Genomic DNA, 14,555 nt, shown 5'->3' with positions numbered 1-14,555 from the left:
TTTGAAAAAAGTGACAAAAACGTCAAAACAGTGACACAAATGTTAAACAAATGTTTTATAAAAGTAAAAAAAAATGTCAAAAAGTGACATGCCAGAAAAAAGTGACACAAAAGTTGAATTTCTTTTTACAAAAGTTAAACAAAATGTAAAAATGTGAAAAATAATGTTGAAAAAAGTGACATAAAAAAAAAAAAAAAAAAAAAAGTTGCAGGTCGACAGGAAGACAACAGGAGGGTTAAAACAAAGAGCAGTGCTTGTGCAACAAAAGAAGACATTCTGAATAGAGAAAGACGAGTGAGGCACTAACCTCAACTGAGCCGAAGTGATTTACTTTCCCCAATTGGAAAGCTGTCGGACAGCGAGACATTTCAGAGGAATCGTGACTTGAAAGAATGATGTGAGACTGCGAAGAAAAACACAACAAATCACATATTTTATACAAACAGGTGCAAAAAAAAGCATATAACTGAAGTAACACTTAATCAAAGTTCAGTTAACTTTGGCAACGATAACAAGCAGAGCGCTTTTGGCACTCAGTTTGGTATCTTTGGGCTCCAGCGCTGCACTTTCTGACAAAACATATGAGTCAGAGAATACTTTCATGAGCTGACAATGCTGATTTATGGATAGTTTGTGTGGTACGACAGTGGCAGTTAGAGGGAAATTTCCAAGAGTTTCCCGAAAAGGCAAAATCAACTTAGCCCATGGTTCTTTCCAGTAACGCTGATTCATAATAAATGGGTCCGAAGTGAACCATGAAGGTCACTGAAAGTCTTCTTATGTGGAGACCTGCGGCAGTTAGCCCCGTGCAGAAGACATCTGAAAGCCAGAGGGGCCAAGTTGCCAAAATTTAAAAAGAAACAGAAGAGATGGTCGGTGCCAACCAACTGTCAGCTGTTAGCAGAGCCAACAGAAATAAAAATGGGTCACATATTACGTAAGGAGGATACCGAATTATAAAATGATGTGCGGATGTTTTGTTAGACATGTGGAGGACAGACACTGAGTCAGCAGAGGAGAGCTCAGGGAGAAAATCTGCTCCGTCAATCAGGCCAAACTGGGTCACCGGTTCCATTCACATCTCATCCAACTGGGGTCCAAACGAAAGAAAAACTCCCTGCTCCTCTCCTCCGGCTGGAAGATGGGATTTATCTGCATTCCTGGAGAATGAAAAGATGTCATTCCCGTTTTAATAGCGAGCCCAACTCTTCTATGTGAGTGTGTAAGCACTTCAGCTTCTTCCACATTACAGTTGGACAACACAATACTGTATGTTTGCATGGTCAAGCAGAGTTAGCTGCAAGATGGCAACTCCATATTATAGAGGTGTCAAACTCACTAAGGGCCATATTGGAAAAAGAGAATCACACCAAGGGCCAGACATGTATAGTTTATTGACATGCTTTTGTTTCATTGAAAAAGTAAAATATCTTTGATTTTGTTACTGCATGTCACTCTTTTATGTACATTTTTGTAGCTTTTTATTGTCATTTTTGTTGTTATTAATGACTTTTTGTGGCTTTCTCAGACAGATATGTCTCTATTTTCTCGCATTTTTGTCGACTTAAAGCCCCACAAAAGTCAGTAAAAAAGATCCTTAACCATCATGGAATTTAGCAAATCAAGCTAAACAATGAATACATTTTTTACAGCAACCTGTTTCTCAGCCTGAATATAAAAACTCTCTGCTTCTGGGGGAATTTCTGAGTCTCAAAGTCGTCAAATCTGCTAAATTCTGCTTTGAATGTCACGTAATTGCAGTTTGAAAGACATTTTCCCGTGTTTTTGGTCTGGTGCACATCTAGGTGGGCCAAAATCTATGGTGAACCTAAATGGATATGAAGTCTGGATCTAAATCTGCAAGGGGCCGGATTCAGCCCGTGGGCCTCGAGTTTCACACGTGTGTTATAGAAGATAAGAACAGACAAAACATTTGCAAAGGTTGCCTATTAAAGGGAGTCTTACAGTTATCTCTTACACATGTTTCTATAATTGTTTTTGTGCCACATAAATTGGTGATACTGATGATCAAAACTCTGCAATCATGTGTAATTTGAGAGTATATTTTGTAGTTTGTGGACACAAATCATTAGCCTGACTCCGCCCTCCTACGTACTTCCGCTCAATTTTCAAATTCCTTCAGTACTCCGTCTGGGTTTGCGGTATAGTCTTGGGTTTTCTCCAGCCAAATCTTTACCGGTCCAATCAGCGAACAGTTAGATTTTCCAGCTCTCTCCATTAGCGGTGAAGGAGTTGGCTAAGGCTAACGCTAGCGATGCAAACATACGTTGCAACGTTAGCGATTGGTTATGGCAGATCCAGAGTGGCTCGCGGCAGATCCAATAGTTTTAAATTTCAACAGAGGACCCGCCTTCAAGGAAGTTAACACTACCAGAGTCTGGTAGGACCAGACTAATGGACCAGAGTCTGGTAGGACCAGGCTAATGTACCAGAGTCTGGTAGGACCAGGCTAGTGGACCAGAGTCTGGTAGGACCAGGCTAATGTACCAGAGTCTGGTAGGATCAGGCTAATGGACCAGAGTCTGGTAGGACCAGGCTAGTGTACCAGAGTCGGGTAGGACCAGACTAATAGACCACAGTCTGGTAGGACCAGGCTAACAAATCATGAACTATAGGGAAAACAGTTGAAGTTTCTCAAAGATAAAAAATAAAAAGATATCACCAGAAGGTCATCTCATTATCAGTCCTGGAGCTTTTCACCCATATCACTCGATCTTCCTCAGCAGATGGAGTTGCCTAATTTCCTTTTTTTTGACCTTGTTGATGTAAAAGTTGAGAATAATATGACCATGGAAACAGCAGTTGACAAAACAATCTTAAAAAAAGCATTTAAATAATTGTTTTGAGGAAACAAATTTGCACAGAACTGTAATAGAAATATACATTAAAAAAGTTGTCATTTAAAAATAATATAAACGATCTTTTTTTTTTAGCATTCAACAACAACTTTTTTTCCCAAAAATCAGCAACTGACATGCTGTCAAGATGCTTGGAATCTAGTTGTTGAGTGCTAACAAATAAGTTGCTGTTTTGTCTTTGCCAAAATGTTGAAACCCTTAAATTTAGCCACTAAAGTAGTAGTAACTTATTTAGTTCAGAACCTCTCTGTGAGAAACCCCATGGCGTCGGCCTACATCAGCTGGCCTCCATGAACCTGCACAGCAACATGTTACTGACCTCACGGTGTTAACTGTGTCAAGTGTTATGTAACACCTTCGCTCCACTGGGTCTTCTTCACTCACACACACACACACACACACACACACACACACACACACACACACACACACACACACACACACACACACACACACACACACACACACACACACACACACACACACACACACACACTGGGCCCAGCATTGCGTCATGCATCGTTGAACTCAGTATTTCAGCGCGCAACACGCCACAGATGGATGACACGCCAGAGACGCAGAGCGGAGAACAAGATGTTTGAGAGACAACTTGTTCTCTCGCTCGGCTGCTGTGTTCGTCCTGGAGTTCAACTTCTGTTCTTTTTCATAGACACTTAACGTCTTTATTGAAGCTAAAATGTGTAGTTTCTGCCGCCCTCATGACGAATCCTAAGTAAGTGACAACAACACTGTCGCAAGGAGGACACGGAGGATTAAAGAAACATGGACGACACAATTTTCTGAACATAGGAGATACTTCAATATATATATATATATAATCTTCTGAACTGAGAAATCCAGAGAGAGTTGTGTGCAGCTGATAGTCTTAATTAGCTTTGCAGAAACTCATTTGGCAATGGCTTGAATGTAACTGAAGTTTATTAATATCAAAACGTTACGCACTAAAACTTTAAAGACACATTTAGTTGTCTGTGATGAATTTTTCTAAACTCAGTGTTCACTTATTCGGGTTCTTTCTACATTTAAGTTAAAAAAAAAAATGTCTGAACTTTTTCTTACTTATCTCTCCAACGGGGCTGACAGTGTGTGTGTGTGTGTGTGTGTGTGTGTGTGTGTGTGTGTGTGTGTGTGTGTGTGTGTGTGAGAGAGAGAGAGAGAGAGAGAGAATGTTTTCTAACTCTGGTGCAATGCATCAAATGGCCACATTTATGTTTTAATTGCACATTGTCCCTTACAAATAAAATTGAAATTGAAGTTTACCACTTGGGGGCAGCACAAGATGCCTTTAACACAACATTCACATCCAATTGCTCTTATGAAGTTAAAACTTGTTAGCAAACAGTTGCTTAACTCTTGCCTGCATTTTTTACTTTCCATGTACTGTAACAGATTGTAGCCATAGAAATAATGTGGTGTTGACTTGCCTGTTGTGATAGATGATGGGGTCGAAGCCTGTAACTGTAGATTTGTTTGGGTTGAAGGATTAACTAAATGTGATGAAAAGACGAAAGGAAGCGAGTTAGGAAACCTCTACGTGTTTTCAGAAGCTCAGGGGATCCTAGATGGCTCCTTGAGGAACCCCAACCTGCAACTTGTAAGGAATGTTTGTCGTTCACAAAGAAATGTGTTATGAAAACGGAGTTCAGTTGTTCAGAATAATCAAAGCTAGTGTAAAACTCTGTTGTGCCAATTGTTAGTTCCTTTTGGCTGATGAGGAACCTGTTTGAAATTAATCTCACTGACATTCACAAGTCCCATAAAGACAACACTTTTGTAAAATAAGTTTATTCCCCTTTTTTGAAAAAAATGTCATCAAACACATAGAAACAGAAAAAATCTATTAAAAATATATTCTGTCAAGAACATACACAACAAAACAGAACTACGGGAACCTGCAGTAACCTCTTTGTAGCGACAGATGGCTGGTTAGTAGAATATAGACCTGTGATGATGGAAAGTAAATCGGGATTAGAAGAAAAACTAACATGAGACGTTGAAGGGTTGAAGCTTCAGTCCCCAGGGTCATGACGTTGGACCTATGAAGGCGCGTGCGAGCGTAACAGCATGGAAGAGTAGTAGCGCTAATAATTACAAGTTCTTAAACGCAGCAGGTGTGGCCCCGGACACACACATACACCTGTCGGTTGCTTGGTTTTTCAAAAGTGTTCATATTTGGTTGAAAAACACTGAGAGCCAGCTCGGGATTGGTTGACTGGTTGGGGGGGTTGTTTTGCTCGTTTCCATTGAGAGGTCAAGGCTCGATCTCCTCGGGGACGATGGTGAGGAGGACGTCCTCGTTGCCTCGCCTCACCACCGTTCGCAGCGTCTCGTCCCGCTTTATGGCGGCGCTCACGTCGCTGGCCGTGGTGATGCGCTCGCCGTTGATGCTGATGATGACGTCTCTTTCCTGCAGGCCAGCGCTGTCACCAAGAAAGAAGAGCGAAGGTTTTTGTCTCCAGCAGGATATCTTTACTTTTAAGTTTATTTGAATAGGGACAAGTATGTTACATAAGCTCATGTTACATACTACAACATTTTAGCCAAAGCTAATTCTCAATGTCCGTCCCTAGTGGGCCTTTACATAAAATTCAACAATACATAGTTAAAATAAACATATTAAAACAGTATAACACAATAACAACAAAGCCAATAGTCAGTGGTCACATGCTTGACCTCTGATTAAAAAGTCTTTAAGTTTGTGTTTGAAAAGGACCCAATTTGACTTTTTTTTTTTTTTTTTAAAAGGCCCTGACAACATCTTTCTCTAACACTAACTTTTTTTTTGTTACTTATAGTAATACATGTAAATAATGTAAAGAAATACAAAAGATTTGAAGCCAAGTTTTCAGGGGCTTTGCTTTTATAAATAAAGCAGGCTCTGGAGCAAAGGGAAATCATTTCTCAGCTATGACTGAAGCAGTTTGTCCTCCCTGCCAGAGGGAGTTGGACAATCTGGGTGGGGAAACATTCCCGATTCTGTCTTCACTGCCAGATTTCAGCCCGGTTCCAAAAACAAAACAGCAGCTTTAAAACGCAGAAGTGAACTTTCCATATCCTGCAGTCTCCACACACACACACACACACACACACACACACACACACACACACACACACACACACACACACACACACACACACACACACACACACACACACACACACACACACACACACACACACACACACGCTAAGAAAGTTCAAATCTAAAACATGTCCTTTCAGTCGTGGAAGAAGTATTCAGATACTTTACTTAAGTAAAAGTACTAATACCACACTGTTAAAATACTCCGTTACAAGTAAAAGTCCTGTATTGAAAATGTTACTTAAAGGGTAACTACCGCTTTTTTTTAACCTGGACCCTATTTTCCTAGGTTTTGTGTCTGAGTGACTGATGGGAACAACAATCTTTGAGATTGGTCCGGTATTAAGTGAGATCTCTGCAGTCAGCAGCGGCGAAACAAGCTACAATGTAAGTTAATAGGACAATTGTCCAGCCTGTATTTACCTTCACAAAAGTTCTGTTTTTGCCACTGACGTGCTCAGATTAATATTCTAAGTGTCTGACAACATTATAGAAAGGATCCCTTCAGAGATAGACCTTTAAAACCTCTTTAAGACCTTTCTGTTTAACCAGAAACAGCTCTGAAGTCGCTAGCGCTAAACCCACCAGACTCCATTTAAAAAAACAATACTTTTAGCGTGTATAGAGCCAACATATTGTCACATGTAAATCTGTAAACTATGTGTTTATTTCAACCAAAACTAGAGTTGTGATGGTTGGAAAAGTGGAAAGACGACCCAAAATGGCTTTTCATAGATTTATTTTGTTTATGTTGACTTTAAATTAAGTGTATTTTACTATGCTTAAATTACTGTTTATTTACATGGAGTCTGGTGAGTTTAGCGAACGCAATTTCGCGGATGTTTTTACAAAGGATCTTACTCTTTAACAGAAAGGTCAACCTCCTCAGAAATCCTTTCCATAATGTTGTCAGACATATTAATCTGAGCCTGTCAGCGGCAAAACAAGCACTTTTGTGAAGGTGGACAACTGTCCTATAAACTTACATTGTAGCTTGTTGCAATGATCTTACTTAATACTGGACCAATGACAAAGACAGATGTTCACATCAATCACTCCAGGTCCAGGTTGACAAAAAAAAAAACGTAGTTACCCTTTATGTATTTAAGTATCATCAGAAAAATTAAAGTATTAAATTAAAAATCCCATTTTAGAAACTGGAAACGATCAAAACCGTTGTTGTTTAATGGTCCAATTCTTTCAGCTGGACTTGTAGACTGTTACATAGTTGGCGAGTTTAATTTATAATAAAACATCAGATTTTATAACTATGTGTTTTGTGTGCAAAAATCTTAATTTGTAAAGTACCTAAAGCTGTCAGATGAATGTAGTGGAGTAAAAAGTACAATATTTCTCTCTGAAATGTAGAAAGTGGCATGAAAAGTAAAGTACAAGTACCTCAAATTTGTACTTAAGCACAGTACTTGGGTAAGTGTACTCAGTTACATTGCACCGCTGTGTCCTTTAAGCCAGATCAGATCATCCTGATTCCTGCCTGTGATCCACAGAAAGCAACCAGACAATATAAGAAAACAAACTAGCTGCTGTTTTCTCAGGTGGAAAGCTGTGGCTTGCTGTCAACAAGCTTTTCATGTGGATACCAAAACTCTTTCCAAAACATGTTTAACAGGAGTGTCCCTGGAACTATACCCATCATGCACACTTCTACAGTACCTATTTTGACAATTACTGAGACGGAACTACAAGAAGGGAAAACGGCGCCGCTTGTGCCTTTCGCTGGCATGAAAATAAAACCTGCTTGTCGAAACACAGCCTGTTGATTTGACATATTGGGCAGTGCTGCCAGATAATGTGGGAATAAGAAGTGATGAGAGAAACACTCACGTCTCAGCTGGAGTCCGGCTTATGACCTCAATGACGTACGCCCCAGAGGTGACATCTGGGAAGTCTGGCTGCCTCTCCTTCAGCTCCTTAGCCAGCCTGACAGGAGAAAAAACATGAGCTCCTAATTTAACTCGAAGGCATGATGCATTGTGACTCATTTTAAATTCCGGCGTGTAAAGCACAGCTCTGATTAATTGTGACTCTCTGGTAAAACTGCAAATTTCAACCTTTGGAAAGCTGCAACTTCAACACTACAGGTCTGAATTTGACAGTGTTGGGAGAAGCATTTAAATCCTTTACCGTACAGTAAAAGTACAAATACCACACTGTAAATGCTCCACTACTAGTGAAAGTCCTGCATTCAAAACCTTATTGTGCTCGTTTTAACTCCTGTTGGCTAGTTTAAAAGGTAGGGTTGGTAACTTCTTCCAACATACACTTTTTTATATATTGTTTGAAATGGTCTTTACACCCCCGACAGCACTAAATAACTTATGGGCTCTGAAAAAGATCTATCGTCTGTAACTGCTTTAATCCTGTAAAAAAACACCAATCACTGTTTCGAGGTCTGCTTGGAAAGTCTACTGTACAGCAATGCAAAATCAAGAATAGACAATGTAAAATTGGGCATTTTTTGCACTAAAAGTGTTGCTGCCCTAGTGTCAAAGTGTCCTTAAAGCTATAGTGCGTATTTTCTGTCTCCCCCATGAGGAATTCTAAGTAATGGCAACAAAACTGTCGGCGCGTCCACATGATACAAGCCTTCCGTGATCACGCACAGCCCCCACAGTTGCTAGTAGCCAAGTAGGGCACAGATGACTAAAAAAACATGATGGACTCTTCAGAAGAGGTCATAAGCTTCACTTGAGTTTCTGTGCGCGAAAGTCACCAGAGCCACAACCTTCTGAACGTAGTCATTTTTTTTTTTTTTCTTTTTTAAACCTTTATTTATCCAAGTAAACTGTTTGAGAACAACTTCTCATTTACAAACATGACCTGGCCAAGAGGCTACAGAAATAAATGGTAACATACTCAACAACGATACATATACATGTCATACACATAACACACAGAACAAGCAATTAAAAAATAAAAAAATAGACAGCAAAGAAAAAAAAATAAAAATAAAATGCTTAAGTATATGTGTATAAATATGATTCATGTTTATCAACAGGAACAGGAATCGACTATATTGTTTTGTAGGTTAAGCTTAAAGGTGGAAATTGGGATTAGAGACGTAAGTTTCAGAGTATTTTGTAGTGTGTTCCACTCATGTATTGCTGCAAACTGAGAAATACAAGCATAGCAACTAATTTGGCAATGGCTTGAATGTATCGGACGTTCATTAATATCAAAAAAGTTACGTTAAAGGTCCCATGGCATGAACATTTTACTTTATGAGGTTTTTTAACATTAATGTGAGTTCCCCCCTTTATCTTTAAATGCAACAGCAGGGAAAGTGTTCACTACAGTCTAAGCTTGCAACTGTTTTCCCATATGATGAGATATTTGCCAAATAAAAATAAAGGCGTGAAATATTACCTATTACATTTGCTCTACATTTCTCTCGGTTCACTCTCCTGTGTAGTGTAAAAATGGCAAAGGAGGGAAGGAAATCATTCCATAAAATGATGATACGCTTTGAAATAATAAACATCAATTCAACAACCCACTGGTATCTTTAAAATTAACGAGCGGTCATAAAGTGGAGCTTGTTTTTGGTGTTTTGAGGCGTTTCCTCCTGTGACACACTCTGGAGGGGCAGCTTGGGCGTTTCTCGGTCAGCTGTGGCCTGGGGGTGACTTACGCACTTGTTATTGGACAGCAGGTACCTAAAGCTGAGGTCACGTTTTCGATGCGATCGCCTCCCTTGTTGTGTAGGAAAGTCGGGCTTGAGAAAAATAAGTTTCAGACTCCCTGTTCTCAGAGTTTAGTGGCATTACTTATGCACAGAACAGTCTGATCTCATATATTCAAAGAATAATGCCATTTTATTATCAGTACATATACAAAAAAATGAGGACTGCTGGATAAAGCCACTGTTTTCTTACAGTAAAGTAAGATCAACACAGCAACTTTTAAGTTTTTTTTCTCCAAAAAAGGAGTTTCATTGTCATATGATGAAAGGTTTTTTACACAAAGAGCTACCACTCCATTTACACAGTCACTAATGTGAATGTGTAACTTTAGCACAATGTCATCAGAAACAGGAACTTACGTTGGAGTGAGACTCATCATCCTGACGCCGATGTATTTCTTCTTCTGGAATGTTTTACCTGAAAAACATAAGGAAAACGCGCATTTGTATAGTTGACTAATGCAAAGGGTTATCATCTTCTTCTTCATTTATCTTTTTAAATCAAACTGTAGCACAAGTCTAGAGTCAAGTACAGACAAAGGTCGTCTGTAAAGATGTTTGACAGGCAGCTTTGTATTTTGGGATACTTTTTTAATGAATATGATGTCCATGTCTTGTACATGCCTGACAATAACATTCATTCCTTTGACATGGAAGGCAATCATACACTCACATAATTTGTGAAATAATACTATGGACACATTCTGAAAACATACAGACACTTAAAGGTCCCATGGATGAAAAATTCACTTTGTGAGGTTTTTCCGACATTAATATGAGTTCCCCCAGCCTGTCTATGGTCCCCCAGTCGCTAGAAATGGTGATAGGTGTAAACCGAGCCCTGGGTATCCTGCTCTGCCTTTGAGAAAATGAAAGCTCAGATGGGCCGATCTGGAATCTTCCCTTTATGACGTCATAAGGGGAAAGGTTACCTCCCCGCCACTTTAAATGTTTTGTATGTGAACAGCAAACTCAGTCTTGGTGCATCATTCATGTTTACCAAATTCATTTCAATTCATTTTAAATGTCCATCCAGTAAATAACATGTTACGTGGTTCCTTTGAGAAAGGACAATAGAAAATAGTCTGGGTCTCTGATATCGACTCTGTGATAAAATAAGAGCAGAAAGTCCAGAGAGAAAGTGGTGCCAACCTTTGGCCTGTCTGTTGTGGGACTCGGCCAGGAACTGTCTGATCTTGTCTGAGGGGATGGCGAAGGAGATTCCTGCTGTGACTTTCAGAGTGTTGATGCCAATCACCTCTCCATCCTGCACGACACACACACACACACACACACACACACACACACACACACACACACACACACACACACACAAACACACAAATGCACACACACACACACACACACACACACACACACACACACACACACACACACACACACACACACACACACACACACACACACACACACACACACACACACACACACACAAGAACACACAAATGCACACACACACACACACACACACAAACACATATACACACACACACACACAAGAACACAAAAACACAAGAACACACACACACACACACAAGAACAGACACACACACACACACACACACACACACAAGAACAGACACACAAGAACACACACACACGCACACACACACAAGAACAGACACACAAGAACAGACACACAAGAACACACACACGCACACACACACACAAGAACAGACAAACACAAGAACACACACACGCACACACACACACACAAGAACAGACACACACACATACAAGGACAGAAGCACACAAGAACACACACAAGAACACACACACACACACACACACACACACACACAAGAACAGACACACACAAAAACACACACAAGAACCCACCCACCCACCCACCCATTAGTTTGGCGTTCTTCTCCTCCGCCCCACAGTAAAAGTCCCATTTCCACATGCAGCTCGTTAACCAGCGTTGCTGACACCACATTGTTGTGGGTTTAGTAGCGCGGCCGGCTGAAAACAACCCTCTAATCACAGTCAGCTGTGTACTCCGACTACTCGCCCAGCATTACCTAAACTCTGTGTTTATCTTTCCTAACGAGGGCTTCGTGGCCCTAGGGGTTTGTTTATATGAGATTACATAGATCTCCGTTTCGCAACATATGGATGGGGTCCCGGTAATGACAAACTCGCTCTCTGTCCCCGTTTCAAAGATGGCGAGAGGTGAGGTCACAGTTAAACGAACATGAATGTCAGTGCGACACGAGCAGTACATGGCCGGTATGGTCAATTTCAGCTTCCCAAACAAGAGATGGAAATACATTCAAGTGATGAATGATTCATTATCAATAAAACCTAAAACCATTTCAATAATCATGTATACATGTAGTTTCTAAATGGTTTATTGGGATGCCCACTCTTTTGGGAAAAAAAATCTAATTTTTTAAGTACTTTACAACATGCTAAATGTTCTAAATAGCATTATTATTTTACGTAGCAAATAGTAAGATGAAGATGCGATGAAAAATAGGAATATACCATTTACTATGTCGAGTTTGGATGGGTTATTATTCAGGTTTGATGTAGATAGAAGGGAAATAATAGATGGAAAAGAAATAAATGTGTAGTGTAGTTAGATATGCTGTACATGTATGTGTATGTCTAGATATACAAATAAGTGAAGCATCAAATGGTTTTGTTTTTGACTAAAGTATAAAAATAGAAAAAGGGGGTAGGACCAGAAAAGTTTTTTTTTAGCTTCTTCCTACTCCTTTTTGAACATGGAATTCCTTATTTGAATCATTTACAATAATTTTGGAAGATTGTGCTGAAAAGTCCATGTTCTTATTTATCTGTTATGTTTTAATTCAATTTTGTTATCATATTCTAAATAAACTAAATAGTCTGAATAGGAATAAAGTGTAAGTGAGTATAAACGGATGTTAGTAGCCAGTAAAATTAGAAAATGTTGCAAATGTGGAAATGCAACATTGAATTGAGATTATTAAAGGAGAAATCCGGCACAATATGAACCTAGGGCTTAAAGGAAGATGCCACCGTTTGTTGAAATAGTTCTTATCACGGTCTACCCTGGCTGTAGATAGGTGGGCTAATGCATTTTTTGTCTCAGTGCAAGTAATTAGGTTGTTTTTTTTGTCTTTTGTTGGCTCACTTTTACTCACAACATGCTAACTGGCAACATAGGATTCCATTCACTACGCTAAGCTAACTAGCAGCAGCGCTAACGGTGTTGCACCGGGCTAAAACAATGCATGCATTAAAACAAAAATGCGTTGGCCCACCTATCTACAGCTAGGGGAGACCCCACCTATCTACAGCTAGGGGAGACCCCACCTATCTACAGCTAGAGGAGACCCCACCTATCTACAGCTAGAGGAGACCCCACCTATCTACAGCTAGAGGAGACCCCACCTATCTACAGCTAGGAGAGACCCCACCTATCTACAGCTAGGAGAGACCCCACCTATCTACAGCTAGAGGAGACCCCACCTATCTACAGCTAGGGGAGACCCCACCTATCTACAGCTAGAGGAGACCCCACCTATCTACAGCTAGAGGAGACCCCACCTATCTACAGCTAGGGGAGACCCCACCTATCTACAGCTAGAGGAGACCCCACCTATCTACAGCTAGGAGAGACCCCACCTATCTACAGCTAGAGGAGACCCCACCTATCTACAGCTAGGGGAGACCCCACCTATCTACAGCTAGAGGAGACCCCACCTATCTACAGCTAGAGGAGACCGGGATAAGACCTATTTCAACAAACGGTGGCGTATCCCTTTAATAACACGTGTGTACCAAGTCGATCGTTCTCTGGGATCTGTTTTCATGCTAATCCAATGTGACCAACCAGTTTTAGCGCAAACCGCTAATTAGCTTATAACGCTAGTTAGCGGAGGATAAAGTAAAAATAAATCTCTATTTCTTACCACTAACAAGGCTCTAATTAGAACCACGGTAGCATAATGAGGGTCCCTACATGTAAACCCAAGCATTGAGGACTTTGTAAGTGTACAGACAGTTTATTAAAAAGATAGTTTAGAAAGACCGTTCACGTATACAGGCGGGTCGCCACACGCCGAACGCCGTGCTTGAGCTATGTTACTCGTTACTGGCTGCGTGGCGTGACTGTTTACCCAAGATGGCGCCTGGCTGTATTGTGCTACCGTGGAAGTGTGGTGCCATTTTGAGCCTCCTCCTCCTTTAAGTGAGCAGAGCGTCCTGACATCCAGTATGAAATACGTGAAAATAAAGAGTTCTACTAGAAACATTTAGCCGATAAGGAGGAGATAAGGATGAATCCTCTGTGGGACCACTGCACGTCATGCGAGAAGAATAATCCATTTTTAAAACAGGGAACATTTTATTTAGGAATCAAGCTTGTATATTGTTTCTCAGAGCAGGTTTTTCTTCTTCACTCACCAGATTGACTAGTGGTCCTCCTGAGTTGCCGTACTGCAAGAAAACAAATAAGATAATAAACAAAGAGTGCAAAAGCAAAGACATCACAATAAGTTGGAGGAAATCATGTTTGCACTACACTAACATGCACCGTGCTGTGCTTTCGTTCTGCTCATTGAAAGATCTTTTCAGTTACTTTTCAATCACTTCCAGCTAATCAGCAGATCAATGCTGAGGATTTGGACTAATCAGGGGCCACTGAATACACTCAGACTGCATCAAACATCTATCTAAACAATGTTAAGCACACACTTGGTTATCATAAACCAAACATGCAAACATTTTGGCAATTTTGTGAACAAAATTGCTGAACCTAATTAAAACAGTATTTTTGTCTGTCTGTCTGTGTGTGTGTATCTGTCTGTCTGTGTGTGTGTGTGTGTGTGTGTATATATTTGTCTGTCCGTGTGTA

General features: G+C 40.3%; 1 protein-coding gene across 1 annotated transcript in view; it reads right to left on the bottom strand.

Moving 5' to 3' along the window:
* Positions 1-5,122: 5,122 nt before the first annotated feature.
* The window catches only part of htra1b (HtrA serine peptidase 1b), a 33,935-nt gene continuing 24,502 nt past the window's right edge, over positions 5,123-14,555 (bottom strand). Inside the window, exons 6-10 of the mRNA XM_028567560.1 lie at positions 14,105-14,137; positions 10,838-10,952; positions 10,046-10,103; positions 7,828-7,923; positions 5,123-5,320 (exon numbers count right to left, since the gene is read on the bottom strand). Of these exons, the coding sequence (XP_028423361.1) occupies positions 5,152-5,320; positions 7,828-7,923; positions 10,046-10,103; positions 10,838-10,952; positions 14,105-14,137 (471 nt within the window). The 3' untranslated portion in view covers positions 5,123-5,151. The remainder of the gene's footprint in view (positions 5,321-7,827; positions 7,924-10,045; positions 10,104-10,837; positions 10,953-14,104; positions 14,138-14,555) is intronic.

The sequence above is a fragment of the Perca flavescens genome, chromosome 21 (assembly GCF_004354835.1).
Source record: "Perca flavescens isolate YP-PL-M2 chromosome 21, PFLA_1.0, whole genome shotgun sequence".
In the NCBI taxonomy this organism is placed as follows: domain Eukaryota; kingdom Metazoa; phylum Chordata; class Actinopteri; order Perciformes; family Percidae; genus Perca; species Perca flavescens.
Note: the sequence above shows the minus strand (reverse complement) of the source record. Positions and strands in the feature narration are given on the sequence as shown.